This window comes from Schistocerca cancellata, chromosome 7 (genome assembly GCF_023864275.1).
Source record: "Schistocerca cancellata isolate TAMUIC-IGC-003103 chromosome 7, iqSchCanc2.1, whole genome shotgun sequence".
Lineage (NCBI taxonomy): Eukaryota > Metazoa > Arthropoda > Insecta > Orthoptera > Acrididae > Schistocerca > Schistocerca cancellata.
Genome location: NC_064632.1, coordinates 278,309,008 through 278,323,813, shown reverse-complemented (window position 1 = coordinate 278,323,813; position 14,806 = coordinate 278,309,008). Strand labels below are relative to the sequence as shown.

The following is a 14,806-nucleotide window of genomic DNA, read 5'->3' as shown; positions in this document are numbered from 1 at the left end:
ATGTTGTTCGTTTATGGCACGCGCAGTGGTCGACACTTCCCCAAAATAAATTGCAGGGCGTAAAAGCTCTTCCTTGTGCTTGGACCTCTTCCTCCCGAACGCGTCGTCGGGAGGAGGTAATTTTAACTAGGCTCCAGATAGGGCACTGTCTTTATAGCCATCGACATCTTTTAAGCGGCGATCCTCCCCCACTCTGTCCCCACTGCTCTCAGTTGTGGACGGTAAGACCTTTTAATTGAGTGCCCCTATTTTACTCCGTTACGCGCCCGTCTACAGCTGTCGCCTGATATATCGTCAATTTTAGCAGATGACACGCGATCGGCCGATCGCGTTCTAGAGTTCATTCGTGCCAGTGAAATGACGTCAGTCTCTCTCTCTCTCTCTCTTCTTCTTCTTCTTCTTCTTCTTCTTCTTCTTTTTTTTTTTTTTTTGGATAACCAACCCCTTTCTGTAGTGGATTTTTAAGCCTTCCTTCTGCTTTTACTTTCTCCAATTTTATGCCTTTCGTTCCCACTGCTGCTGGTTTCTATTTTAGGTTTTTTACTGTTTCTTAAGTCCCGGGCCGGGCGCTAATGACCGTAGGAGATTTGCGCCACAAAAAAAAAAAAAACCATTGCTGCTGTCCTCTGGACATGGTAATGCTCGATATTGTTTCTTTTGATGATACTATTCGCACCACTTGCTGACACTTGTGCTCCTGGGTGTTGAGGTGGGCTGCCACTCGATTCTGTGTGCGCTCTGGATGCATTAACGCATGGGTACCCAGGTAGCCCAGTTTCCACCCTAAGTGCTCAGTAGCTTCCTGACATTCGGCCTGTGTGCATTGGCTGCTGTGATCTTATTTTTGTTGCTTTTTTCATCTTTGTTTTTGACTGAGAAAATGGCATGCCATTGTGGTTGTACAGATGATGATACGAAAGTGGTGACGGGCAATTACACCTGGTACTTGGTATTACAGGATAGTGAAATATGCTCACTATTTTTATATACTTGAATTTAGCATATTTAGTGACAGTACTCACTTTTCTGTGAAATATTTACAAGATGATGATTGTCTTTTTGTGTTGGCTTCAGTCGTCTAGTGAAAGTATGATTCCACAATGCTGTTTCGTCGGCTGCAGAAATGACCTGGATCAATGTGTTTGCCTCATTTTTGGTGCTTCAAATACCATTTCTTCGAATGAGGTTCCTTCTTGACATTTATATAAAAAAAGTAGTAACATAATTCATTTTTCCTGTTCACTAGCAAATTATTATAACGGCGACCTGCACATTGTTCCGCTGTCACACACACAGAGTGTTCACTGCCGACTGACTATGGTCAAAGACGACTCTAGTGTCAAAGACATTTCACACAACACACGAGCTTCCACTTGTAACCAGTCTCTCTGATATTCTTCGTCACATCTACTAATATTTATCAATATGCTGTCACTCTAACATATAAGCAAATTAGCATAAAATAAGGCAAATTACAATGCACAAAAAATATTCTGACAAAAATATAAGAAAACATTTACAACCTCCCTCATTAGATTTTGTATCGACAAATTCGGTAGAAAATAACACATCTCCCAGATCCATTACAATAGAATAAACTGAAGTAGACCCCTCTATATAAAGATCATTCCAGTAGTGTTGCTGGAGAGACTAGTTGGTAAGCTGCTATCATTACATGTAGTTATAAAGCATTCTAAAGGCTACAAACAAACAGAAGTTCTTGACAGTAACTGAAATGATTAAAACATGTGCAGCACACTGTGCACAGCCCTCCCATAATTATAAAAACCAGTATATTTAGAACAACGATAGATGAAACTCTGCTCTTTTAAATACAGTTTCAATATATGAACTAATTTCATATACAACAGCGAATGAGCTAAAATGAATTGTGCACAAAGTCTCTGCAATTTGGATTTATCCTCTGCCAAACTCAAAATATAATGGCTTCCAGAGACAACAAAAGTTATTTCCAATATTTAAAATGTAAGGAAGATGATAGTTTTGCTGATCACTGTGAAGGACCCATTCATTTGTAGACAGGCACAATGGAAAGACTTACACATGGAGCTATCGGCCAAAGCCTTCCTTAGCAAAGAAAATGAACACACACTTACATTATCAAGAGTGCCTCGTGCACAATTGGACGCCACCGCTGGCAGCTCCACCAGCCAGAATGGGACTGTCACGTGAATAGCACAATCTGGTGGGGTGGGAGGGGGGGGGGGGGGTGTAGAAGAGAGCTGTCTGGCAGGGCGTGCAGTGCCAAGAGACTGCCAGGCGCAGATTCAGGACTTGTGATCATGTTCGTGAGGGGGGGCGGGGGGGAATGAGGAACGAAAAGAGGGGGAGAGAAAAAGCAATCCATCCTACCACAATGGATACCTGCTGCATCTTTCTCTACCCATTCAGAAAAGTATCCCATATCCTGTTTCTTAAATGTTGCTGGAATCCTCCCCAAGGTCCTAACCATAAAAAAATTCCTTTCTGTGGATCCCACACCTCCTTCCCCAATGACCTCCACCTTTTCAGATTCTGCCAGTTCCTATCCCTCACAAATCTGCTACTGCAAAAACACATTTCCATGGCACAGGCCTCCCAGAGCCACCTCTGCTCCCTCTGTAAGATACAGCTACTGTGCAATCCATACTACATACACCACATTTTTGAAATTCAATCCCTTGCTCTCCAGCACCTGGAAGAGCATTCCAGTCATCACCTTCGTAAGTTCTGACCTGCCGACATCCTACTGCTGCCTTGGGGTCCCACTATTTGAGCTCTTTCCTACCCGTAGTGCTTCTCATCAGCCCCCGATAGCACGCATACCCTGCCTAGCAGACCTTTTCAACTTGACACATATCCCAAAACTCCCTGCCAACATTCCAAATCCAGAGCCCAAACAATCCTGAAATGCTGTTGTTAACCTTTTCGCCAAAATCCATAGCTCTACAGAAGTTTTCGTTTTATTCAAAGGACTCACCTTTAGCCCTACGCCCAATGTAATAATGTCAGACTTGTCAAAGATCTAATCTCATTCTCCTAGTCGCCTGCAGTGGAAACTATTCTTTGTCACCAACCCCTCCAATCAAAGCCAACATAATTCCAAAATTGATTCCTGCCTCACCCAGTTCATGTCACCATCGGACTGTGCCGCCCCCCCCCCCCCCCCCCCCCACACACACACACACACACACACACACCAGGACTGGAACAACTGAACCGCATTCATTAGCCAGGGCTTTGATTACATATCATCATGCCCTGAAATGAGGGACTTCCAAACCAAGATCCTTTCCACTACTCCTAAAGTGGTGGTCAGTTGTCCACCAACCTCCACGACATTCTTGTCCATCGCTATTCCAATCCCAATCCCAGCTCCTTGTCACAGGGATCAAATCTCTGTGGAAGACCTAGGTGCAATGCCTGACCAATCCACCCACTATTCAAGTCTTATCTTAACCTGTCAAAGGCTGGGCCATCTGGAAAACACCCATGTTATGTACCAGCTCTGGTGCAACCATTGCACAGCTTTTTATGTTGGTATGACTACCACCAGGGTGAAAGGCTGCCATCAAACCACAGTCAAAAGCAAAGTCTGGCACAATATGCTGCAGAACATAAGCAGCTTGATTTCAGTGGATGCTTCACAACATGGGCCAACTGGATCCTCCGCTCTACCACCACCATTTTCTAAACTGTGGAGATGGGTGTTATCCTTACAATACATTCTCCACTCCTAGAATTATTCCAGTCTTAAGGTGTGGTAACCTACTGCCCCCACACCCTCAACCCAACAGTTTCCTCCTCCTTGTCTTATCACTTTCTCCACTCTCACATTCCCTCATCTTTTTTGTGTGACACCCTCTGCCAATGCACGTGTCCGTCCTTTCCCTTTCCCTGCTCCCCCTCCTTTTCCGCACCTTCTTTCATGTACTGAACCTTTCCTTTACCGCACCTTTCCTTTTCCTCTCCCCCACCCCATCTCCTGATGCTGTGCCTGACAGTCTCTAGTCCCTGCACACCCTATCAGACACTGTATCCTCTTCCACATCCTGTACCCTGCTGTCCCTCCCCCTTCTGTGCCCCACTCCAGATTGCTATTCACGTGGCACTTGCAGTCTGGTCAGAGCTGCCGATGGTGGCACCATTGTGTGTGTGATATGTTCTTGGTTATGTGACTGTGTGTGTGTGTGTGTGTGTGTGTGCGTGTGTGTGTGTGTGTGTGTGTGTTTTTCTTTTCTGAGGAAGGCTTTGGCCAATAGCTGTGTGTGTAACAGTCTTGTCATTGTGCCTGTCTGCAGCTCAGTGGGTCATCTTCACTGTGAGTAGCAATCTGTCCTATTCCTTGTATTGCTGTTATTCTGTTAGTCCAATCTGGAGTTTCCATTGTTTGATTTTCAATATTTTGTGTAATTAGGACTGAAGTTAAAAATAAGACTAGTATTACAGTTATAAACTGTCTTTGTCATGAGACAGAATAACTGACAATGTGCAAATATGCAGACTGTATTCATTCAGTATTTGATAATGAGAGCACTTAGCAACTTCCAGAAAAACTTTACACTTAAACATTTATCGAACTTTTTGTTGCTTACCCCCCCGCCCCCCTCCTCATCCTTGAAGAAGTAAGCACAAAAGCTATTACTCATTCCAGTCAGTAAATTATGCCACCACTAAACAGAGAGAAAATGGCATAAGTCTAGAAATAATACTGTTTGCTTCAAAATTGGACTAGAAATATCCACAGTCAATCTTAAAAAATCACTTGTTGCTTGTTTTCCTTTAGCATTGTAGAACTTTGAGGCAGCTAAAATTATTGCTGATATTGTCATTGTAGGGAATGATATAATTTCACTTACAAAAAATAACAAATAGTCATTTTTGAGTTCTGCAGCCCGAAATATGGTTTGGTGCTGGTCTCTGTATTATTTTATCCTGTCCAGGCCTTGTCATCTCCGAATAACTACTGCTACAAACATATTACTGAATCTGCTTACTGTGTTCATGTTTTGGTGTGCTTCTACGATTTTTACCTCACACACTCGCTCCCAGGACTGAATTAGTGATTCATTACCGTCTCAGAATGTATCCTATCAGCCAGTCCTTTCTTCTAATCAGGTTGTGCTGCAAATTGCGTGTCTCGCCAATTTTGTTCAGTACCTCCTCATAACTTCCATTATCTACCTATCTTATTTTCTTCATTCTTGTTGTTGTTGTTGTTGTTGTTATGGTCTTCAGTCCTGAGACTGGTTTGATGCAGCTCTCCATGCTACTATATCCTGTGCAAGCTTCTTCATCTCCCAGTACCTACTGCAACCTACATCCTTCTGAATCTGCTTAGTGTATTCATCTCTTGGTCTCCCCCTACGATTTTTACCCTCCACGCTGCCCTCCAACACTAAATTGGTGATCCCTTGATGCCTCAGAACATGTCCTACCAACCGATCTCTTCTTCTGGTCAAGTTGTGCCACAAACTTCTCTTCTCCCCAATCCTATTCAATACTTCCTCATTAGTTATGTGATCTACCCATCTAATCTTCAGCATTCTTCTGTAGCACCACATTTCGAAAGCTTCTATTCTGTTCTTGTCCAAATTAGTTATCGTCCATGTTTCACTTCCATGCATGGCTACACTCCATACAAATACTTTCAGAAACGACTTCCTGACATTTAAATCTATACTCGATGTTAACAAATTCCTCTTCTTGAGAAACGCTTTCCTTGCCATTGCCAGTCTACATTTTATATCCTCTCTACTTCGACCATCATTGGTTATTTTACTCCCTAAATAGCAAAACTCCTTTACTACTTTAAGTGTCTCATTTCCTAATCTAATTCCCTCAGCATCACCCGACTTAATTCGACTACATTCCATTATCCTCGTTTTGCTTTTGTTGATGTCCATCTTATATCCTCCTTTCAAGACACTGTCCATTCCGTTCAACTGCTCTTCCAGGTCCTTTGCTGTCTCTGACAGAAATTACAATGTCATCGGCAAACCTCAAGGTTTTTATTTATTCTCCATGGATTTTAATACCTACTCCGAATTTTTCCTTTGTTTCCTTTACTGCTTGCTCAATATACAGATTGAATAACATCGGGGAGAGGCTACAACCCTGTCTCACTCCCTTCCCAACCACTGCTTCCCTTTGATGTCCCTCGACTCTTATAACTGCCATCTGGATTCTGTACAAGTTGTAAATAGCCTTTCGCTCCCTGTATTTTGCCTTCCTTAATCTTTCTTCTAAGATAAGTCGTAAGGTCAGTATTGCCTCACGTGTTCCAGTATTTCTACGGAATCCAAACTGATCTTTCCCGAGTTCGGCTTCTCCTAGTTTTTCCATTCGTCTGTAAAGAATTCGTGTTAGTATTTTGCAGCTGTGGCTTATTAAACTGATTGTTCGGTAATTTTCACATCTGTCAACACCTGCTGTCTTTGGGATTGGAATTATTATATTTTTCTTGAAGTCTGAGGGTATTTCGCCTGTTTCATACATCTTGCTCACCAGATGGTAGAGTTTTGTCAGGACTGGCTCTCCCAAGGCCGTCAGTAGTTCCAATGGAATGTTGTCTACTCCAGGGGCCTTGTTTCGACTCAGGTCTTCCAGTGCTCTGTCAAACTCTTCACGCAGTATCATATCTCCCATTTCATCTTCATCTACATCCTCTTCCATTTCCATAATATCGTCCTCAAGTACATCGCCCTTGTATAGAACCTCTATATACTCCTTCCACCTTTTTGCTTTCCCTTCTTTGCTTAGAACTGAGTTTCCATCTGAGCCCTTGATGTTCATACAAGTGGTTCTCTTTTCTCCAAAGGTCTCTTTAATTTTCCTATAGGCAGTATCTATCTTACCCCTAATGAGATAAGCCTCATTCTTATGTAAGCAAATTGTTATAGCAACAAAATTGGAAAATTTGTGTGTGAAATAAAACAGTACAGTAAAATGTAAAAAATTTACTTGACTCTCTAGAAACACATAAAAAATGTGTCGACAAACAGAAGAGTTTTAAAAAACATGTTTCTTCATTAAGTCTGGAATTTAATTTTCTGCATTTGCTCGAAATGCAAGTTGAATCTACTTGTTAACCACAGTACTGAGTTAAGCTTGTGACATTACTGCTTGATGTGAAATTGCTACAGAAAAACCTAGCAATGCTGAGGTGGTGGTTGTTGTTGTGCCTGTTGTTGTAACATTTCTGGTGTTAGTTTCAAGTTTTATGTTTCATCTGTTAAAAGAACAGTGGTCCAGAGGATGCGACTGAGACTTAGATACATTACTGTGTGAAAGTTGAATAGTTGAAGTATTAGTTGTGACCACAAGCATCTTTTACTTTTAATAATGTGAATCACTAAACTCAATAAATTGTAATAATTTCGTTCACTCATTCTCAGTGTAAGTAACAGTTTGAGACGCACCATGCGTTGCACGCCGGTGTGGGGTCCGCTTCCCCACCAGGAGCCGCCCTACACGCCGTTCCACCCACACCCGGCGCACACGGCTCAGAGTCCTGCCACAGTGCCAATACCGCTTCCGCTGTCGCTGTACCCTGGCGGCAGCCCCCCTCCGCAGCACGGCTGCCACCAGCATGGGCTGTACGGCTGCTGCAGCTGCCCCCCAGCATTCCCTCCACCGCCCTCAGGGCCTCCGCCGATGCCTCCACCACAAGTGCAGGTTCGTAATTTAGGCATGTGGTTGGTATTGTGTATTTTATTCACTAACATTCTCATTATGCTATAAATAATACCATTGTAGAATAAATTCTGTAATATCTCTCGTTATTATCTAAGCAACTGTTATAAACTTACTCTAATTCACGTGTAATTTCATGTGATGGTGGTAGTGGTGGTGGCTTTTGTTTCTAGGGATACAACAGTTATCCATAAAATTTTAATTATCGCATGAAGAAAATAAAGTTACGTAATTAATTTTTGTTTTTATGTTGCTATATGTCTGCCATCACGGTATGCATCGAAATCCCTGCACCACAGTACTGAAGCAAACTGCTGGGAGCAAAAACAGAATGATGCAGAGTGTCTTCATTTTATTGGTGGGCTGTGCAATTTTGTTTTGGCCGCTCTACCTGCACGCTGTTGTATGTGGTACAGAGATTTGTGTGTGTACCAGTCCTGCAGACATGTACGTGCAACGTGATAAAAAATTTCACAATTAACATTTGCCCACAATGGCAAATTTCTGACACAGAGTTTTAAACTGCCTTAAAGTTACAAACAAAAAATTAATTGTGTAACTTTACTTCCCTGAAGTGATAATTACAACTTTATAACTGCCCCTTGTATAAATGTTCACTCATCAATTGGACAACAGATACATTGATTTCTGCTAAAACTGCAAATATTATAAAAGAAGGGGGTCGTCTTCATATCAAGTTCCAAAGCAGGATAACTTAAACATGATTAAATCTGACTTACTATTACTGTCAGGATATTTTAATATGCCGTTAGAAATATCAATATGGAGCAGTCACTAGGTAAGGGGAAAGTCAAAGAATGGACAGTGAGTTAAAAAGCTTGATTGAATTGATACTTATGAATACTTATTTACCTCAGTTGGTACGTCAATAATAAACTTGTAAAAAAATTAAATAAAAATTCTCATTAAGAGGAGGGAAGACAGAAACAAGAAGACAAAATTGAGACTTAGTTATGATGGAGAGAGAATGCAGAAGGTAGGTAGATAAGAAATGAAGGAAGTTTGTGGAATAAAGCCTATAAACTATGGTTAGGTTTGTGGCGTATGTGTTGAGAGTAGTCATGTTGTCTGAAGTTTTGGAAACACACCAGAATGGATAGGGGAATTAATGTTTCCACTCTGGTCGTTTGGCTCCAATCCCATTCTAATATGAGTACTTCCAAAATATGACCATCAAAAGGATCTTCCGCCTCCCGCCAACCCCACCCTCCCTACTTACCTCTCGTCCACACAAAATTGATTTGTGAGAGCTTGGGTGGGGACAGATCACTCAAACTCCAGGCTAATGTGACTCAAATTTTATGGGGAAGAAGGGAGGCAAACTGAACAAATATGTCCCTTTTAATGTGGGCTCTGAGTGCCACTACTCTCACCTCTCACCTGACCGACAATTCCCAACCACTTCCTCCCTTCCTCGAAGCACGGGGAACTTAACTGTTCTGAAAACTGTAATTGCAGGAATTTATCATCTTGAATGTAGGTATGTATGTACTGGCCATCCTTTGTGTGTTTGTGATTTTTACTAATTTTCTGATTGTATTTTCCTTCTTATGCAGGTATGTATGTTACTTAAGGATATCAGTAGCAAAAATTATTTATATCGTTACACAAACTGGATATTATCTGGTGTATTTCTGCAAACTTTTGTGCTGTATCTCTGCACCAAATTTATTTTTCCTAGGTTCCGCAGTTTGGGAGTTGCCTACCACCCCATCATCAGTCATATGCAGCATTTCTTCAGGCGCAAGCTCAACCAACGCCTGGGTTCACAGCTCCTCCCAGTCCGTGCCTTTCAGTTTCTCCAGTCCATTTCCCTCAACAACCTCAGGTAAAAAGTGTTGCCAAGAGCTGTATATTAATTTCTGTTCTTAGTATTTCCTTATGTCATCCACACGGACACTCTGCGAATCACAGTTAAGTGCCTGGCAGAGGGATCATCGAACCACCTTCACAATAATTTTCTTTATTCCACTCTCAAGCAGCGCGGAGGAAGGGAAAAAAAAAAAAAAACAACCACCTATCACTTGTCTTCCCGTGCAATCTCTGATTTTTATTATGGTGATTGTTTGTCCCTTTGTAGGTCGACGTCAACAAAATATTTTCAATTTTGGAGGAGAAAGTTGGTGGTTGAAATTTCATTAGAAGATTCTGCCATAGCGAAAAATGTTTTTGTTCAAATGGTGTCTGTCCCAAATCCTGTATCGCGTCAGTGACTCTTCCTCCTATTTTGCGATAATACAAAATGTGCTGCTCTTCTTTGAGCTTTCTCGATGTACTCCATTAATCCTATCTGGTAAGGATCCCAGACAGTGCAGCAGTACTCCAAAACAGTACTTACTTATTTATTTGCAACGTGCTCCATATATTTGTAACTGTGCGTTTGTGTGTGCGCGCGCGGGTGTGTGTGTGTGTGTGTGTGTGTGTGTGTGTGTGTGTGTGTGTGTGTGTGTGTGTGTGAGGGAGCAAGTACTCTCACTTCATGACTCTGCAGAGAGGTTTGGTATTTACACCAGGACATTGGTGCAAAGTCTGTCAGGAACTTTGTTACCAACTCTCCTCTGCTTGCCGGCCAGATACTGGCAGTGGAAAATTTTTTCCACCGCCAGGATTCGAACTGGCTTACCCCTGTGTTGTGCACCACCACACAAGCGTTCAATAGTGTTCTCAACCGAGGGGGTGGGTTGGTCTTATCCTTTGTGTTGGTTTTAATATTGACTGCAGTGCTACAGGAGAATGTATAAACCTATCCTTAATGACAATTATTTATGCTGTTACTTCCTGTGGTTTTAAATAAGTTTAAAAATTCCTGTTAATGTTAGAAACTTAAAAATGCAGATCAATATGAAGATGTATTGCTCAAAACAGTTTGTGAATTAGAAGGCGCATTACACATCACATTAATTTCAACATTGGAAGGTGAGCTTTTGTGTACAGTGTAATATGCAGGTGCAGTTACTCATGTAATTCCTATCAATGTGGCTCAAAATAAGCACTGTGTGTCCAACAACGTAATAGTGTAGAAACATATGATGGTATATCATTATTTTCAACTATGCTGGAGCAGTTGTTGGTTGCTATAGACGGTGGTGTGAATGATAATGTAGGTTAATTTGCAGAGCTGTCGCAGTATAATTATTTGTACAGATGATTTGTCTCTTCCCCCTGCAAGTGGCGAGGTTTGTCATTCACCTACCTGTTGGCTGCTGTCCTGAACATGGCTGGTATCAAACTAATTCTCTTCTAGCAGGGGTTCCGTTGATGGTTTATTGACATAGTCAATAAGACAACAGTGGGAAGCTGCAGCATAACTATGAACACTACTGACAAGGGAAGTCTCTCGGCTCGAACAGGAATTCAGTGCTCCAATTGTATTTAGAAGCTTTAGGTACACTGTGATTAGGATGGTGAAAGCATTTGACTGTCTTAGTATTCGTTGTCCCATTATCAGACTTACATTTCTCAACAAAATGTGTGAATCAATATGCAGAACCACAGTAGGCACATTTTGCAAAAGCAATAACTAGACAATCCTCTGAACCGCGTTCTTGAGCTGCAAAATCAAATGCTGTTTGAATCACATTCTTGAATTCAGCAACATGTGTGGGAGAATTGCACCCAGAAATATTGAAGCATATCCCGATACACAGAGCAGACAGTTGGTTATGAATAATAGAACGCATTTTCGTAATGAAGGTTCAGTTTCCAAATATAGTGTCGAAATACTGCAGATAGTCCTTCTGGAGTCTTGTCACATTCAAAGACTGTATATATTTCATTGTTTATAGCGGGATGATCTTGCATTCAATGTCTTTACCTGCAAATGAGTCATTTACTATTCCTGGTCCTTGTGAGTACTCAAATAACCACGGAGTAGGCTACACTTGTGGTTATTTGCGACATTCTCATTAACAAACAGTGGAAAATCCAGGGTAAAATATAACAATATTATGAAAAGGAAAGTTGCTACTCACCATGTAATGGAGACACTGAATTGCAGATAGGAAAACAACAAAAAGACTAACAATATGAGCTCTCGGCCAACAAGGCCTTTGTTGAAAATAGGAGGGGGGGGAGGGAGGGGGAGAGAGCAACATTAATGAAAAATGATTTTAAATTACCTTTTGACATTTTCCCACTTCTTTTAGCCTCCAAATGTGAATTTTGATGGAAGGTTGTCTTCAGTAGCCTTTTTAACTTTCAGGCCAAAATATTTTTTCTGATAGACAAATATATGTTTCTTTCGTTAGATGTTCACTTATCGAAACTCCAACTTCTATTGTACAACTATGAATTGTATTGTGTGCAGGCTGGACCAAGATAAGTTGATTTTCTCTCCCTTTTTTAGGTAGTGTCATACCAGAAGTTATTTCATTATTAAATTCACTCTTATCAGTGCTCCAGATGCCATGTGGCTGTATCTGGAAACCTGTAGTTTTATAATTTGCTTCTTCAAGAATACATGCTCCAGATTGACAAATATCCTGGTCTTCCTGTACATCTCTGGCTGTCATGGAAGCAGTGATGTGTCCATGCCACAGTCTATATTCTTTCTTGAGACTTGCTATGAAAGCCACAGAACATTTAAGCTTTGTGGACTCTATTTCTCTTGCATTTTACATTGCCCAAAATTTCAGATACTCTAATGGACAAGTTTTACTTTATTCCTTGCTAAGTCAAATTGGGATAGAATGTATTATTTTATCTCCAGTTCTGTGATTTCACTGTTTACTTGAAATGGATGTTCAATGTGCTTTTTATAGACGGATGTTTCTTCGATAACGAGCTGTAGATCACAACTTTACATTGAGGTTTATGATAATCATCACAAATACGTTTAAGACGTTCCTCTGAAAATTTTGTTAAAGTACTAACATAATGCATTTCTTTTCTAGTGAAGGTTCGTAGTCACCAGGACTATTAGCTCCTCATTGAGAAGTACTATTTCCACCACTGCCATTAGCACTACAATCTTGAGCACAGTTAATTTTGTAATCATCTATAAAGTCATTTTCTGTAACTGCTATGATATCCATTGTAACTTCAGTTCACCAGTCGAATGAATACTCATGTTTCTGAATAATCAGATCCACCCCCAACATTGCGAAAGTGTCACCATCCTATACTACACTATCTTCCATTGGATAATGCATTAATTTGGATACCACAATACTTAAAAACTCCAAACATTAATGGTTTCATTAATTTTTGTTGTATATGTATAACACACCTACTAAACGTGTCAGCTACTTGCTGCTGAAGTAACTAATAAACAGGCATGTTAAACCCCCTCCACCAAGACTGCAAGTGCTGATGTGTACAGATCAAAGCAACACAACCACACTCTGTCACAGACATTGTTAGCAGTGAGTGCTGGGTGTTTGTACAAATGCTTAAATTACAAATACGTGTTAGTCGGGAGAAGTTCCTTGTGCGTGTGAACTCTAGGATGATTTTAACTACCGGCAACCTCGTGAGCAGAGTGGTCCATGGTGTCGAACTATGCACAGAGCATGTTCACTGACTCTTAAGATGGCAACTGATCCCAAATTCATTATTGTTTAACTTCACAGGTCCATTCAACTCGATCAACTAGTCACAACTGCCCAATGCTTACGGTGATTCTAGACACTCTTGCGGCTGAGGAACCCTTGGCACAGTAAGCTTTCACTGACAATAGGAGGGCTGTATGGCCAATGTAACCAGCACTGTGGTTGCCATTAGATCTCCTTTGCAGCTGTCAGAAATGACGACTCGGGGGTTGGAAATCCTGGCGAGCTGGCAACTTCTGCAAAAACGGCACGCATTCTCTTGTCCTTCTGTAGCAAGTAACCATGGCCTGAATTTAAAACTAACAGCTGGCTAGCCTCTACCAGTATCTGCCTTTTTGCAATATGTAGATTTAATCAAATTAGGACCCAGAAAATACATCCACTGCCACAAGCCGTAGTCCATCAGTTAGACAAGTAGGTGGTGATCTCAAATCGTGCAGGAAAATTAGTCTGATAGTGAGTATTTAAAGATTAATTATAACAAGTTTTGAAATAACAATTTAATCAACTTGAGATGCATACCAAACGAAAGGTAATTTTCTGAAAACCTGAATCTGATGTCAAAGGTATTGATTTAACTTACATAGTGCATTTAACTTACATAGTGCATTTAACTTACATAGTGCATTTAATTACATAGTGCATTTAATTTACATAGTGCATTTTGTTATTGAGCTGGCTCATGCAGCATTAGAGACTGGTGGCAGGCCTTGTGGTCAGTCCATGAAAAGTGTGTGCTCTACAATAATATATCTTCACAGTGAATGCCAAACACTATTGTGTACCTCTCTTACATGAATTCAACAAGATTGAAAATCCTGAAGGGAAGTTTCCCCATTCCCCAACACTAAAGACTTCAAATTTTGAAACAGATGTGGGATTGTACAGTTTAATACAAGTCAGAAGGTCTTACACTTACATCATGGAACCATTAAAGTACTTAAGACACAGGCAGACAGTGTTTGTTGGTAATGAGGATCACCCTGTGGCTAAACATGCCTTGGTGCACGGCCAGCACATCTTGGCACAGTGTTACACCGTCCGGGTTATCTGGATACTTCCCACTAACACCAACCTGTCAGAACTCCGGAGATGGGAACTTGCCCTTCAGCATATCCTCTCTTCTCGCTATCCGCCAGGCCTCAATCTCCGCTAATTCCTAATTTCAATCTGCCGCCGCTCATACCTCACCTGTCTTTCAACATCATCTTTGCCTCTATACTTCCGTCCCGACTGACATCTCTGCTCAAACTCTTTGCCTTTACAAATGTCTGCTTGTGTCTTGTATGTATGGATGGATATGTGTGTGTGTGCGAGTGTATACCTGTCCTTTTTTCCCCCTAAGGTAAGTCTTTCCGCTCCCGGGATTGGAATGACTCCTTACCCTCTCCCTTAAAACCCATATCCTTTCGTCTTTCCCTCTCCTTCCCTCTTTCCTGATGAGGCAACAGTTTGTTGCGAAAGCTTGAGTTTTGTGTGTATGTTTGTGTTTATTTGTGTGTCTATCGACCTGCCAGCGCTTTTGTTGGGTAAGTCTCATC

The 14,806-nt window shown here is 41.3% G+C and overlaps 1 protein-coding gene across 3 annotated transcripts in view; it reads left to right on the top strand.

Moving 5' to 3' along the window:
* LOC126091849 (RING finger protein 44-like) overlaps nt 1–14,806 on the top strand; it is a 143,851-nt gene that overhangs the window by 59,965 nt on the left and 69,080 nt on the right. For all 3 annotated transcript variants that reach the window (XM_049907111.1, XM_049907109.1, XM_049907110.1), the window contains exons 8-9: nt 7,398–7,677; nt 9,398–9,544. In XM_049907111.1, coding sequence (XP_049763068.1) covers nt 7,398–7,677; nt 9,398–9,544 — 427 coding nt within the window. The remainder of the gene's footprint in view (nt 1–7,397; nt 7,678–9,397; nt 9,545–14,806) is intronic.